The following is a 16,207-nucleotide window of genomic DNA, read 5'->3' on the forward strand; positions in this document are numbered from 1 at the left end:
ACCCCTGCCTAAACACCCAATTAATTTTTTTGTTAATTGCTTAGTTTTATTGGGAAGGTTCGTGGGTGAAGATTGAGACAGGCTATACTGTCTGAGAATATTATGCTCTGATGGTAACACATGGTTTTGTTTTTCTATATCAGGACGTCACTAGACCCCAGTCAGAAACATGTTTAGTTAATATAGTCTTAAAAAGGAAAGTTAATGTCTCATTTAAGGTGCCAGCTGCAAGTACTGATCATGAAATCACAAACCAACCGCCACTCCTACTTAATTGTTCTTGTTGGACACACAGTGCAAATGAAAGTATTTCTTCCAGTTCACCAAGACAGTGGAACGAAAAAGAGTATAACATCGTCAGTTTTATTGGGGAGATCGTCAAAAGTCAACACGATCTAGATTGAGACAGACTATACCAAAACGAATTCTGGTAAAACTGAGTAGTTCAAATGTCCTACCCACCATCGCGTGATTGCGATCAAAATGACCAAAAATAAAACCAAATTGGTACAGTGCATAAAGATATATTTAAGTCTTCATGTACAAGCAATATTACATAATATTCCGTAATATAATAGTAATAACCCTACGATAACGCGCGGGAGGGGCAGCGGCCCCGCCTCGCCGGCACCCGGCCGTGCGGGCACCCAGCTCGGTAGTAGGAAAAAGGAAAAAAATAAAAATAAAATATATTCGATTAGAGAACAACAATCGCAAGTACTGAAACTTGTCCCTAATGCCAAATCCCTGGACCTTTGTTTATATATGCGCGACTACTACATTATGTTTAGTTTATATTTAGAACGTCTAATGTCTTGTGGGGAGCCCCGCCTTTCTCTCGATTTCTCGCTCGCTCCTCTCTCTCCCTCTTTCACAATCGGTACTTTCTCGAAACTATAAGCGGACCGAAGACGAAACGAAAACAATAATTCTAGGGTACAACGAATCGCGTGGGTAGCTTTTTTTTTTATTTACACCAAATGCGATACTCAGAGAGGACTATATGTGGGTTACAATTGTCAATATCGGGCCTGTATATAGGGCCGCCACGCCATACCGTAAACGATCGAAATTTTTACGTAACTAGAGCTAGAGGTTTCTCTCTCTCGCGCTACTACGACGAAAGTGGTATTCCGAAAATCACGAGTAAAAGCTAATTTTCGTAGGTAATGACTTTTTGGACTTAACTTTAAGAATGACGCTTATAGTTGTGGGTTTCTGGGTGTGTTAGTTCGGTCTTTTGCGGTTACTTGTTCCACTGGTTGGTCCACCCCTGCAACACAAAGCGACCGTCGTCAGCTCCTCCACGGGTATTGTCAACCAGTCGCGTCGACTTACGTGCTGTTTATCCTGCAAGTCCGATAGCGGACGGGTGTTGTCCCAAGACGGGAGGTCGAGCTTCGGCATGTCGGGGATAAAATCGTGCCGGATGTTGGCCAACGGCGGCTGGTGGAAGTACTGCGGCCCGTTCATAAAGTTGTCCATCTGCATGGGCCTCTGCGGAACGAAAATATCTCGATCAAGGATCAATTGAACTACCGACATATTCCAACGCGAGAAACTTTGTACGACGCCGAAACTTCAAAGTATATACTTTGTTAAATCGATTTTCACCAACATAAGTTAAGGGCTATCAGTCGGTTAAATCGTCTGACACTGTTAGCATATTGATATGCTTTTATGCGATTTTTTGTATAAAAAATTTGGGGATTAGTTTTTTCAATAATGAATAGAGTTAACATGCACAAGAACTTGCTAACAGTTTCAGTTCCGATTCCAACAAAGATGAAGAGGGCCATCAAAGAAGACCGTTTTAATATATCTCAGTCAACAGTTTCTAGCGTTGTATCCAACCTAAATAAAAATATTCCTGCAATATGACCTCACCTTCATGCAATGCTTCGACATGAAGAGAAATTACGGGGGTAGTGCTGGACTGGACTCTTTTATCAACTTTATTAAATCCCTCTGAATCTTGAAACATGTATGGGTTCTTCCTAACCCGTGGTAAATTTGAATAACGCATCGCAGTATCGAAATTACTTTCCAACTCAAAAAAAAATTATTTTACAACTATACCTAAATTACTATAAGTTCTGTTTTAAAAATTTTTCTTTGTGGTGAAACAATCGTTGAATTAACTATTGGTTACGCCGCTAAGCCATTTAAAACTGACAGGCGAACATACTAGTAGTAGTGAAGTTAATGTCCGCCAACACAAAATTATTGTAGGGATTCTGGTTTAACAGCCGGTTTCAAAACAGTCCCACTATTTTTAATAGTGAAAAAGGGAATAATTGTAACCCCTTATTAAATTTTGTCACTCACGTATCAAGCTACTAAATTTATTGGTGAATACGAGCCTAAAGGGATCACAAATTATTTTTATATTATACAAGTTGATTTGTATTGTGAGGGTCCTAATTGCGAGACTGTCTAAGCCGCTGCAGTAATCGCGACCACGAATTTGGCTAGTACGACAGTTCTAAAGCACTGATACTGGTAAGTTCATGAGTATTATTGCAGCAATTAAGTGAGTTAAAGTGACTGGTCGAAATCTAGCAACAATACGTTTCTCTTCAAAACAATAATAATAAGTGACAGTTTAAGTACTAATAGTTCTAACCCCCACACAAATATTTGTAATTCAACATTTTTAACCATTTGAAAAACGACATAAAGACGTGCAAATCTATAAAGCTTTTCAATGTTAAAAACATTTTTATTAGAAAACCAATTTTATCGTGCAGAAAATTAGAAGATCATTGGACTCGTACATCATTTTTTTTCTTCTTTTGGGTTAGTTTTGAGAATGACTTTTCCTATACAATGTATTATTGTCGACGGAAATAAACATATTGTATTGTATTTTGGGGAACTCATTATGAATACACGTGCTTCTTTGAGCACTACTGGAAAGAAGCCTGTCACATGATGTGAGAGTTAATATTTATTAATGTTTAAAGTTTTATGGTGGCTGTGATTCGTTAATGTTAGTTATTGTTGTTTTTGGCTGGAAGTATATTGTAATGATGTCATATCTTTGTATAGGTTGGGTTAAGTTTTATTTTTAATTTTAGTGATTTTCCTGCAACTCCATCCGTTTTTGTAACGATTTTCAAAATTTTCCATTGGGCTCACCAGTCCGTTGATACAGAAACAAATAAATACATAACAGCTCACCGGAAAGTCGACCGTCGCATCTTCGGCGTACATCGGCGGCCTCATCCCGAACTCGGCCAAGTTGCCGGACCATTTCGCCTGCTTGTTGTCGTTCAGCGCCCAATTCTGATCGATGGCGCTGTTGTACGCCTTGCGCGCCCTCTCGGTTCCGATCGGTTGAGGTGGTTTCCTCTCCTCGAGCACGAAATGGCCGCCCGCGTCCGGATGGAGAGGATGCGGCTGCGCGGCCATATTCGGCGACATGTTCGGCGAACTGTGGACCATGCCGAGTTCCGCGCCGTTCTCCAGACCCTCGGAACTCTGGAATTTCGCGTGCAGGTTCTGGATCGTCATGCCGGCGAGGCCGCTGATTAGTTGCTCCGATTGCTGCTGGGTGAACGGGGGCGGGATCTGCATCCACGACCGGTTCTGCGACGAGGAGCCGGCCAGACCGCTGCCCCGGTGGAAGCTGTCCATCGCGCCTTTCATCACGAACACGTTGTTCTGCATATTCATCTGGTAGCCGTTGTAGACGTTGTGCGGCGCCGGTTTCGTCTGGACCGAGCTGTACGAGTATTCGGGCGCTTTCGGGTTCAGTCGGGACATGTTCGCCGACTGCTGCTGGGGCTGCGAAAAGCTTAGGTTCTGGATGGGGTTGAAGGAGCTATGGAGCAGCTGCGGCTCGTGGTTCAGGTTGAGGATGTTCGCGGCCTTGAAGTCCATGAACGCCATAAAGTCTTGACCGGCGGTCGGGTTCTGCGTGACCTGCGGCCTGCTGCCGATCGGCGGCAACGGATTTTGCGGCTTGGAAGGCTCCTGGTAGGTTTGGAAGGAGCTGTTGGCCGACAAATTGGGCGGCGTCGTGCTGTTGCTGCTCGCCTTTGAGGAGACGGGCGAGCATACCGCCACGCCCCGGTATCCGGGCGCTTTCGACGCGTCCACCTGCGGCGGCGGTTCTTGATCGATAAACTTGTGCTGGTTTACCTATAACGGGTACAAAAAAAAACTTACATTCACGTCGGAAGTGGGTCGTGTTCCCTGGCCCCTTCATATGCAAATTTAGACGAAATCTCGGCCAAAAATCCAACAATTCGAATAAAAAAAAAGGTTGATAGTGAACTATACAGTTCAATAAAGAAATCTTACTAATATATCTAAGAGCAGTTAAACTTAGTAGTACCTACATTTAAAATTAACTAACATTACCTCTTTAAGATAATCATATTCTCAATAATATTCTCGTCGGTGTTTTATTTGTGGTTCCTCGAGGAAAACCAAAAATTGTGATAGATGTTGCAACAACTATTTAGCAGAATTCGTTTTCAGATTTGAAATTAGAGAGAATTGATGAAACAAGAAGGTTATTAAAAAATGTCCCCCATTATTTAGCATTGAATTCCCTGTACCTTTTAACATCTTTATTTCTCGATTATTGAGCTTTTTCACTTAACTGCCCGATTGGAATCATGAAATGTGATATGACTTCAGAGAATTTTGTGAGCAGAAGTTGCTATATTATACAAGATATATTCTAGCTGTTTCAAGGCATTAAAAAAAAAAACTCTCGGTTTACCTTAAAACTACTGTAGCTCAGGTTTGAAACATTGTTCGCAATATCCGAATTAAAAAAAAAAAAAACGCCTATCCTTATTGCCATCATTTGTACCACCAAATTCAGGTTTTACTCTATCTCCTAGTAAACCCAAGTCTTTTAAAAATAAATCCTGAATTATTTTTTTTTGTATTGGGCTATATTTTCTTAGTTTTCTTTAATTTCATTTCCTAGTCAATTTATTAATATGACTAGAGAGCAGTAATTCGGGCAGATGAAAAAACTATTGAGAAAATAGAAGTAAAGAGGGGAGTCTAGCAGGGCTGTGTGCTTTCATTCCCTTTCAATATATATTCAGAAAATGTTATAAATAAAGCAAGGGTCAATCAAACATATAGTATTAAAATCAACAGAAATTCACTCTATAATATGATATATGGGTGATTCTTTGCCGATAGCCGAAACACTACAACACCTACGGCGCCTATTAATGCTGTAGTTGACTTTAGTAAGGAGTATCACTAAACACAAATAAAACCAAATTTATGTTCATAACAAAATCGACAAGAAAGAGTTAGAAATTACAATTACTTAGGTACTCTAATGAATATGCTGACAGCTCTCAGGAAATAATAATATCAGTGGTGTACCATGGCACGGAACCTTAGACGTTAAAGAAAAACGATGTGAAGATAATAGAAGTTGTGGAGCTCTGAGTATATCACGGAATATTACGAATTTCATGAGTGAACCAACACTGAGGTGCTAAGACGAATGAAAAGATTATTCAAAGGAGGGAACTGTGATAGGTGCGACACATTATGAGGGGAAACAACTATCAACTCATAATGAGAGGAGAAATAAAAATCAGTGGAAAGAAGACATTTCTGGTTAACAAATCTGAGTGAATGGTTCATCACCATCAATCAGTACCAATCTGTTCAGAACAATAGTCACGAAAATATGCATAGCTTCGATGATTGCCAACCTTCGGAACGAAAAACCCAATTTACGTAAATAAAATATATCATAAATCCGGCAAAGTATAATAATTATTTATGAATTTGTAGCCAAATCAAAATAAATAAGAACTAAAAGCTCCGAAATTTCGTGAAAATCGGAGCTTTTAGTTCTTATTTATTTTGATAAATGGATTTTCATCAAGTAAAACCCACCTCAGTTCAATTGTAGCCAAATCATAAAAATGTTTTTATATTATCGCTAAAGTGGAAAGTAACCTATATTAAGGTTTTGTTTTCTGGAAATTGTTGGAAAGACGGAAAAAATAAGTAAAAGAAAATTTTCGAAGAAAAGAAAATGCAGATTTTGTTGTAACTCAAATTTTTGGCAAATTATCACAAGATTTTTTAATTAAACCTTTTTGGGGAAGGGGGGTTCATTGAATAAAAAATAATATAGTTTGAAAGCAACGTTTTCTCTAAATAAAAAGTGAAAACTAAGGTTTTTTTGAAAAATTCTGTAAGTTTAGTAAAATAAAATTGCTTGTTTCTACAGCACTGTAACATAGGGTTATTCTAAATTTTTAGAATTTACTTATCACTGAGATGCCCCACGTAGCTGTCGCTAGTTTTATAAGAAACTGAGAAAAAATTCACAAATTCACAATAAAATAACAGCCGTCCTCACAAGAAATGTCAACTTTCACCTGATTTCATCGAAATTCGCCTTCGTGCGCCCCACCACTTACGCTTTGAGCGGCGCCGCCCCCGCCGGTAACGGCCGCGAAATTAATCGGCTTCTGTTGCTCCTGCTCACGCCTGTTCCAGTGGTCGGCGCTGCAGAACAGGGTGTACTCGGAAGTCGTCTGCAACGGCTGCGGAATCGGTTCCTCTTGCTGCTGCTGTTGAATTACCGGATGTATAACGCTGGAGGCGGAAATGACGGTACCGACGTCGCTCGCGGCCGACGCGGGTTGGTTTTGTTGCTGCCCGACCGTGCCGAACCCGGTCTGGGACTGCGGCTTAGCGGACGGGGTATGGAAATGCTGCATTGTAGGAGGGGCCGAAGCAGTCGGCGCGGGTCGGGCGTTCTTGTTCGGCGAATTTTGGTGATTTAGGGAGGCGGCGGCTACGACGGTCGGCGGCTGAGGCGACAACGAACCGCCCGAGGAAACTGGCGGCGCCGCCAACACTCTCGACTTGGCAGCGGCGCCGGAGACTGGCGGGGCGGGGTTGCTCGACGTAGCCTGGTTGCCGCCCAACGCTTCTGTCACTTTTGCGGCGAACGTTTGCTGGACGACCTGAAATAATATAAACGTGAGGACACTAAGGCAACCGGATCATATAAGTCATGGTCCAAATTCAAAGATTGCGAAAATCAATATAAATACTGAACTATACGCTAACTCGTCCGACCCAATCAAAATTACATACTAGAAAGTTTTGTTTTAAAAACAACCAACCAACCAGCTACATAACACACACGAAGGTACAAATTTGCAAATAAAATTTAAAAGCGCACATCAAACTAAGCAAATAACAAACCAAAACTTGTTCGTTCCCTTCAATGGCAACACCGACATTGCTTTAAGCTACTTTTCAACAGTAAAACGACATAATTGTTAATTTTCGTGATTGTATTGACGATATAATTTTCGATTATGTAGGAACAAATTCGATGTATTGAGTGGACAAAATTAGGTGAAGAATGAAAAATTAAGAATTTCATTTTTTCTTCAAGTTCAATACTGAAAAAATAACTTTAACTTTAACTTTGTTTTTTTTTGTGTATTGAGTTGTTTGTTGGTTGCAAAATTGCAAATTGAAAAAAATATATTCACTTCAATCGTTTGGCCGTTTTAACGCAATAATTTCATGATAATTAGACAAATAAACAAAGTATATTTCATTTTTATTTATTTTTTTAATTTTACTACACTTTCTTCAAATTTAAATTGGTCCTTAAATCATATTGACCGCGATGCATAATCGAAGCTAAAATATATAGAGAAGGGACCGTTAATAAATTTAGTTTAGGAAATAATGTTTTGGAAGAGTACATACATGGCTTCAATAAAATAACTGTCAGTTTATTAAGCATTGCATCAACCTGATTAATCCACGTAGTGTTCGACAATAAAAACTCCTAGATATTTCACAACTATGGATTGTTCAACCGTTTTACTGTCTGTATTTAATTCATTTAAAGCAAGTCCATTTTCATTGCAAAAGGTTACCATTTTATTGACCCCACAGGTTGATATTTTGGATAAAATATCTAAACTAGCATTTGAGGTTGTGAGGACCGCATGCAGCAACGAAATGACTAGGAAATTCCTGCAGTGTTATTAAAGAAAATTATGAATAAAAGCGGTCTCAGTATGCTTCCTTGGGGTACTCCACTGATAATTGGAGTATAAGATGATCTAACCGAGATATATTTTTTTAATTGGTTTTTTGTTCTCTACCAGTGAGGTAAGACTAACTAACAATAACAAATTCCGCGAATCCCACTCTTATAGAATTTATCGAGCATTAAAGAGAGACTAAGAATTACTACTCTCTTTGAAATGAGATAAAACAAATTTATATAAATGCATGCATCCAGAAACGTCATGGGTGCTACCAGACTATCAGCAACAAACTTGATAAGAGAGCACGGCATCCCATCCTCGTCAGCTGAATGCTTTTTACTAACAGACAAAATAAGCTCGAATATTTCATGCTCTTCATAAAGGCTTAAACAAGTGAGTTTGCTAATATTTTATTTTTGGATATTTTTTGTTCGTTTTTGTTTTTTTTTTTGTAATTAAAATTCTCAAGAGCTTTCTGCCATCCAATCCAATCTGGTTGTTTTTTGTGGCATTCCATGCTGCTTGTGAAGCACTGCTTTAGGGTGGGGAACAAATTAGCGTAATGTTTGCTTAGAATTTTAAATTTTTTGCTCGTGAAGTTTTAATATGATTTTTGTATATTTATATCTTTTAAAGAGATCTTCCTCTATAAGTTCATATACTTATACTTTCATAAAAACAAAAAGTCGATTTTTTGGCTCGATCTAGTTTGAATGAATATAAAAAAATAAATACACTTAACGGGCCATACCTTGGCTAGGGCGAGTCGACTCGCAGGGGCAGTGGAGGAGGGGGGCATCCTAATGAGGTTCGCTTGCGCCTGGGCGTTCTTCTCCGCCTGGGCGACCAACCTGGGGGCGGTGACGCGACCAGCGACGCCCGGCGCCGAAGTCCGGTACTTGGCCGTCGACGCGGAGCTGTTAAACCTGCCGCCGGACTGGGCGGAACCGGCAGCTGTCTGCGTCGAAGACTTGGGATGACCACCAGCCGACGACGACGACGACGAACCGGCGGACTGCGCGGCCGACGCCACCTTACCCGCGTTTTTCTTAGTCGCTATTTGGGTCTTGTCCCAGAGTGTAGTGGTCGAAACGGAACTCTTGGACGTTTTCGGTACCATCGACATGATATCGACTTCCGGATCTTTGATGAGGGCAGTGATGAGGTTGTGCGCTTGTTTGGTCGTCTCGGTCGATCCCTTGATGGTGATGATGCGCTCGCCCTGACCTTTGCTCTGCTTCTCGACCTCGATATGGGCGCCGGTGTACGCCCGGATGGCGTTGATGTTGCTCCCGCCTCTACCGATGACGCGCGAGATAGCATTGAGCGGTACCGACACCTTCTTCACCCCAGACTCGGACACCGTCTGCACCGACGACTTTCGCACCACCTCCTTCCAGCCCTCCTCGCGTTTAGACGATTGCTTGGGGCTGGTGCTCAACCCGCCCCCCTTGTTGGACTGCGGCGGTGGGTTGTCTTCCGACTTTTTCACCTTGCTCGACGACACGTACACCTTTTAACGAAGATCGAGTTAGTACCGCAGACCTTGGGGTCAATTTGCATTTCGCGACTATTTATTATTATTATTTTATATCTCTAGAGCCAACTACTTCCGAAAATCAATTTAGGCCTAGACAGACCTACTTTCACAGGCACACAAGGCGTCCAATTTTCGAATGCGAAAACTCCATTACTAATGAAGATGCAAAGATACCTTTGCACTTTTGTGCGATACTTTTTTGAGACTTGAAATAATAATATAATTAGATTTCTTAAATCCCAAAATTAAATACAATATTCATTTGGTATTAATATAAATATTCGAACGCACAATGGCAATACTTGAGAATAAATGACGTTTTAAATTGAATACGTGACCGATTGCATACTCCCTCGAATTTGCACTAGAGCCATATTTGTACAAAATGCTGAGATGTGAGAATAATTAATTACAAAATATTAAAAATCAACAGAGCCTTACAAAATAAACACTCACAGGGAGACGAAGACATTCGCTGGTTGCCTAGTAACGGCAAGGGCCGACCGCACCCGAGCAAAAGCAATAGCCACGTGCTGTCCCATTCAGAAAATATGCGCACTCTGCTAGACATACATTGACCCAACAATACTCCCAGCAATTGAACATGTTATTAATGTAAAAAATTGCTTTATACAAAATAAGTGTATATAAACTTTTCAGGTAAGCAACATAAAACTTGTCAACAATCCATTTATTTATTTTATTTCTGATAACATTGCAAGAATTGTGAGGAAAGCAGATACCTTTCGCCGACCAAATACGATTTTGACACGCAGTATGTCTATCTAGGGTTCTCCAGTAGGACACCGCTCTGAGCTGCAAACACATATTGTTAATGTTATGAGATATGGAGTAAGCAAATTGCTTTCTTTATATAGTAACTCAGTAGGATACCTCTTATTCTTGAACACTATTATTTTTATGATATATGATGAGCAATTTGCAGTTTCAAAGCAATTGTCCTACCAAACCCACTAACAACTTTATAAAACTTTTTTTTTTGATCTTATCCTCCACATATTCTACATACTGGTATTTCTGTTCTGCTTTGCTCACAATTATTTTGTAGTCTGCATGGATGTTCCTGTAATATTATGTTTTGAAAATTACGGACTTGGTTTTATCAAGATTAAGAGAAAGCATACTATGTAATCATTTCTTTAATCTGAGAACAGTGTCATCAGCAAAGCAATAAACTTTGCCCAGATCCACAGTCGATAAGGTTTTGAATAACTCTTCACGTATGCAAAATAAATCGACCCTCCCGATAATTTTTTTTATAGTCCAAAACCTCACTTTTTTCGCATTGTTTAAATTCCGACACAAACTTATGATAGTAAACATATTTTCAAAATTAATTAACCTTGTGGAAAATTATCACTCACCTCGTTGCCGGTAGCTTCGAAATCGTCCCTCTCGGCGGGCGACTTGGTGCTCGCCTCGAACGAGATCGATTTTACGGCCTTGACCTCGTTCTGGACGCCGCCAACCGCCGATTTTCTCGCCGCGCCCTTCGTCCCCTTGTCCTTTTCCTGCTTCTCAGCTTCCGCCTGTGGATTAATCTCGCTCTCCTTGCTGGAACCCGGCTTGGTTCTCGCGGTGGGGGTCTGTTCTATCGAGTCTTTCTTGACCGTCGCCGCCGCGGCGGCGGCCGCTGCAGCAGCCGCGCTACTGCTCACTTTTTTGTTCTTCTTATTTTTGCGCTTCTCCTTCGGCGCTTTGATATCGTTGCTCGAGCAGCTGCCTTGACTGTTGGCGTCGATCCCGCTGTCCCCTTCCTCCTTGTCATTGCTGTCCGCCGCACCGTTCCGCTGATTGTGACCGACTTCCGGCACGCTATCTTCCTCCTCCACCTTCTCCTCTTCCTCAATCTTCTCCTCCTGTTTCTCGTCGTAGTTTTCGTTTTTCTTGTTCTCCTCGAGCAACTTTCTGCGCTCCTCTTTCTTCTCTAACCGTTTCTTCTTCTTGCGTTCGCGCCGCTTCGCCGCCGCCAATCGTTTGCTCTCCTCCCGCGTCTTTTCGGATTCGAGCTCCTCCAATAAAATAGAGGCGTTCTTGTTCGCCTTGACCGCCTGCGTCTCCTTCGCGGCCCGTATGATCTTGACACATTCGTGGCACTTCTCGAGCAGCTCTTTATCGCTGATGGTCGCGATGTAGCGCATCATCTCCTGATCGCTCGGGAACTGGGTGACGTGGTGCACCATCCACTTGACCACCTTGACATGACCTTTGCGGAACGCGGCCATCAGGCACGACACCTTGCGGTTGTCCTGCGAGTCGATGTCTGCGTTGACGTTGTAGAGGAGCTCGACGACCGGCAAGTGTCCGCCGTTGGCGGCGAGCCACAGCGGCGAGTTGCCTTTTTTGTTTTTCACCTCGACTTGTGCGCCGCGGCACAGCAGCAGCTCGACGAAGCGAACGTGGCCCTTGTCCGCAGCTATGGTCAGCGCGGTGTCTCGTGACGATGGCACGGGCGTCGCATTCACGTCCGCCCCTTTACAGTCGAGAGGTTCATTACATTTTTAACAATTTTCTATAAATTTATTGATTCAAAAATATATTTTTACCATAGACTACATATCCAAGTTGATACTTTATTTAATTCATAAAATACTCATAGTTTTTTAGTATAGTATTTTACATTTAGTGTACTTAAAAGTCAAACTGAGTCAAACTTGCTAACATTTCGCCAATCATTCTGTTGGCTTCTTCAGAGCTTGACTGCCTTGCAATAGCAATGAGGCCGAAAGCACTTGCCACTGTGATCCTTCAAAACATCACTGACCACATATCAAAAGTTTTAAAGAGATATCACGTCAAGATTTACCACTTGTCCAAAAATCTCTCAACATCTTCGGTCCGTCAAAGACAAAATTCCATTTGAGATGCCCGGAGTTTATAGCATTCCATGCATATGCGGGAAAGAATACATTGAAGACACCGGACGAAAAATATCAACCAGGCTCAAAGAACACGAAAGAACCTTAAAACTAAGACAAATAGATTCATCAGCTGTTGCCGAACACAATCACGAATCCGGACATAAAATTTTATTCGATAAAACTAAACTTCTTGCATTTAATCAATTCTTCCACCTACGAAAAACACGAGAGTCTATAGAAATCTATAAACAACCTAACAATCTTAACCGCGACTCAGGTCTTTATCTGTCACCAATATGGGAATCAGTCATCCGAGACGGTGTTTATGCCAATCATTTAGCTCCGCCCCCTCAAACCATATATAAGCAGGTACACAGTAAAATGCGAGGCAGTTTCAGTCATGCTCTGAAGAAGCCAACAGGATGATTGGCCAAACGTCAGCAAGTTCGACTCAGCAAAAACCGACGCAGGAGAAATCCGGAAGTTTTGTAAAAAGTATTACAGTAGCCTGTGGAAGTTTCTTTAAAAAATTAGTAAAGCATTAAATATATGCCAAACCACAACGAAGATAAAATCCTCCTTAATTAAATTTTGCTGATTGTAAAATAAGGATTTTTGGTTAGAAGAAAAGTGTGACTAATTACATAGAAATCGGGATTTAATAGCCCATTTTTTGCACACTTGCCATTGTAGCATTATATCAATAAATTCAAACAGAAAATATACAAAAAGTCATAAAGTCATAATCCTGTAGCATTATATCAATAAATTCAAACAAAAAATATACAAAAAGTCATAAAGAATATTTTAAACGCACAAATGACAATCCTGCTCCCGGGGAACACCGCCTACTCCACAATACTACGCATAGATTTAATATCCAAACCATTCAATAATATTGAACTGTCTTGTCACATTTTGCAAATACTGTGGGTGGTATTAATAAAAACTGAGTACATACTCGTAGCAAGTCCTCAAAGAAAATCGGAGTAGATGCTAAGGAATTGAGCATATACTTACGTTTGGTATGAATGGACTTTTCTTATGGAAACAGGCACATGCTTTAGCTTTTTAAGTACGTGCTTTTGCAATATAATTGACAATTATGGGTATGCAAGAAGACACATTTGGGTAATCATCTAAAATGATATTGCTGTTGAAAAATTTCCCATACTTTTGTCAAAATCAAACAAACTCGATATTAAAAAAAAAAAACGCAAATGTAATTTCTAAAAGAACAGGATGCCTAGGAAGTGAATTTGGAATGAATATATAGCGGTCAAATTTGTGAACAAACATATGGAAGCCAAGAAAGCTCTCGACACCTTCCATCAAAAACCAAAATTATGGAAACGCTACGTCGATGATACTTTTGTTATTTAGCCTAAGGGTTTTACCATTGAAATAGAAACTTCTCATTCTTAGACATTCTTATCAATAGAAAATCAGACCTAACATTGGGTGACTGTGTTTAAAGAAAACCTATGCACATAGACCGATCCTTAATGCATTGTCACTTTACCATCAGGCCCAAAAATCATAGGTCATCAATTCTCTTGTTTACAGAGCCGTAAAACTATCTCAGTCTCATTGTCTCATTGAACCCAGAATCAAAACACCTTACCTCTGCTCCTCTCTCTAATAATTTCCAATAGCAATGCAACCGAAAGTAATCCCACAATTGCCACTATTCTTCCTTATATTCAAAACATCACTGACCACATATCAAAAGTCTTAAAGAAATATAACATCAAAACCAGATTAACAGGATGATTTGCGAAACGTTAGCTAGTTCGACTCAACCAGAACCGACGCAGAAGGAATCCAGAAATTTTATAAAAAATAACTTCAAATTATTTAAGCTTTATTTCTATAGTATATGCTTAATTTCATTCATACCAAAATTGTTAAGTACATACTTCGCTAGACTCGTTGTTAAGCATCTCCTTGAGCTCATACCAAATGAAGTATGTACACCAAATTTTTGAGTAAGAAGTAGAGACTTAATTTTATTCATATCACCCTTATATTATTGATTGATGGATTATATATTTTGATATTAGCAAATTGGCCAATGTTTTGGTTTCTAGGTTGCCGTTAAATTGGTTACTACGCTAATTTGCAAACTAACTAAATCCGGCATTATTATTTTCTGGGAATTCTGTCTTATTATGGCATAGACCTCGATAATGTTTGCGCGCCTTTCAAAATGTAAACAATTCGAATCTCCCTGGATAATTAGACAATGATTTTTACCGTTTACCCTCACCCTCCGCACTTACCTTTGTCCAGCAAGACTCTACCGACATCGACATAGCCACCGGACGCGGCCTCCATGAGGGGCGTGAGCCCCGTCTTGGCCCGGTGCTCGACGTTCGCCTTCCTGTCCAGCAACAGGCTGACGACCTCGTGCCGGCCCTGGAAACAGGCCAGCGTCAGGGCCGTATTCCGGTTCGTCTCGATCTGGGCGTTGATGTCGCTGCCCATGTCGAGCAGCAGTTTCACCGCCGCCGTGTGGCCGTTCATCGCCGCCAACATCAGCGGCGATATGCCGAGTTTCGAGCCGGTGCGTGAGTTGATTTCGGCTCCGTGGCTCAGCAGCAGCTTGATGATGTTGACGTAGCCGCCGGACGCGGCCAAGCTTAACGGTGTGTAATCGGAGATGTTCCTGTGCTCCTATATTTCACCCAAAAATCAGTTCATATAGAAATGGGTTACAATCACAAGGGTATCCTACAATACTTTCATTGAGACTTTCCTTTTTTTAGCATTCTTTTTCACGACAACCTCTTAAAACCCCTTATATTTTCTAATTCTAATTCTCGCATTTTTTGATATACAGTAGACCTTCGCTAATCCGAACTCCACTAATCTGGATTCTCCAGTAATCCGAACAAAATTTAAATATTACTTATTTACATTATGTATTCTATAATCCGGATTTCTTATTTCATGCAACTTTTATGGTGATGTCTAGGTGAATCCCCTAATTATTAAAAAACCGCAAAAGACGAGATTTTCATGATGTTAAAAAGCATCATGTTACCAAAAAGAGCACACAAAACTTTAACACTAGCGGAAAAATATGATATTTTAGAAAAATTAAAAAATGGTAAATTGGTTAAGGCTTTCGCGGCCCGTTGATAAGCTATTATCTTGATTTGGGTTTAAAGGCCGTCGTCGATTGGAATTACTTCCTAACGTTTCGCTAGCACGAGTGGCGAGCTTCTTCAGAGGTCCTTCCATCTCCGATGTTGGACGTAGAGTCTACGGCCTTTAAACCCGAATCAAGATAATAGCTTAAAAAATGGTGTTAGTGGCAAGCTATTGGTATTGGTACGTCCACTATTTGGGCTATAAAACAGAAATCTGGATAAATAAGAATGTGCTTGTGTCCTATAGCTAGCATGAATTTTTAAGTATGTAATATAATTTTGTTTTGGGAATTTTGAATTGACCGAAAATCACAAAGTAAATATTTTTTTGTTTTATTTGACATTTTGGGTACAAACTGTAAACTCTTAGGTGAGTGAACTCCTCTAATACTAATGTTATCTCAGCTACATCGAAAATTGTTATTCTTCGCCGGGCCGTAAGAAAACTCTGCGAAAAGGAGAATACCCTCGGTTGTACCGGTGGTTTATTAAACAGCGAGAAAAACATACAACCATTACAACTTTATGTGAAATGTTATGATGATAACAACTTTAACGAGAGTAGAGGTTGGGTAAGCAAATTGAAAAAGAGACATGCTATTC

The 16,207-nt window shown here is 40.5% G+C and overlaps 1 protein-coding gene across 3 annotated transcripts in view; it reads right to left on the bottom strand.

Moving 5' to 3' along the window:
- Positions 1–508: 508 nt before the first annotated feature.
- The window catches only part of LOC132702530 (ankyrin repeat and KH domain-containing protein 1-like), a 37,342-nt gene continuing 21,643 nt past the window's right edge, over positions 509–16,207 (bottom strand). For all 3 annotated transcript variants that reach the window (XM_060671216.1, XM_060671217.1, XM_060671215.1), the window contains exons 17-23: positions 14,732–15,125; positions 10,953–12,061; positions 8,779–9,540; positions 6,423–6,974; positions 3,184–4,146; positions 1,339–1,497; positions 509–1,273 (exon numbers count right to left, since the gene is read on the bottom strand). In XM_060671216.1, coding sequence (XP_060527199.1) covers positions 1,247–1,273; positions 1,339–1,497; positions 3,184–4,146; positions 6,423–6,974; positions 8,779–9,540; positions 10,953–12,061; positions 14,732–15,125 — 3,966 coding nt within the window. In that variant the 3' untranslated portion in view covers positions 509–1,246. The remainder of the gene's footprint in view (positions 1,274–1,338; positions 1,498–3,183; positions 4,147–6,422; positions 6,975–8,778; positions 9,541–10,952; positions 12,062–14,731; positions 15,126–16,207) is intronic.

The sequence above is a fragment of the Cylas formicarius genome, unplaced genomic scaffold, assembly GCF_029955315.1.
Source record: "Cylas formicarius isolate icCylForm1 unplaced genomic scaffold, icCylForm1.1 PGA_scaffold_5__7_contigs__length_24384050, whole genome shotgun sequence".
NCBI lineage: Eukaryota > Metazoa > Arthropoda > Insecta > Coleoptera > Brentidae > Cylas > Cylas formicarius.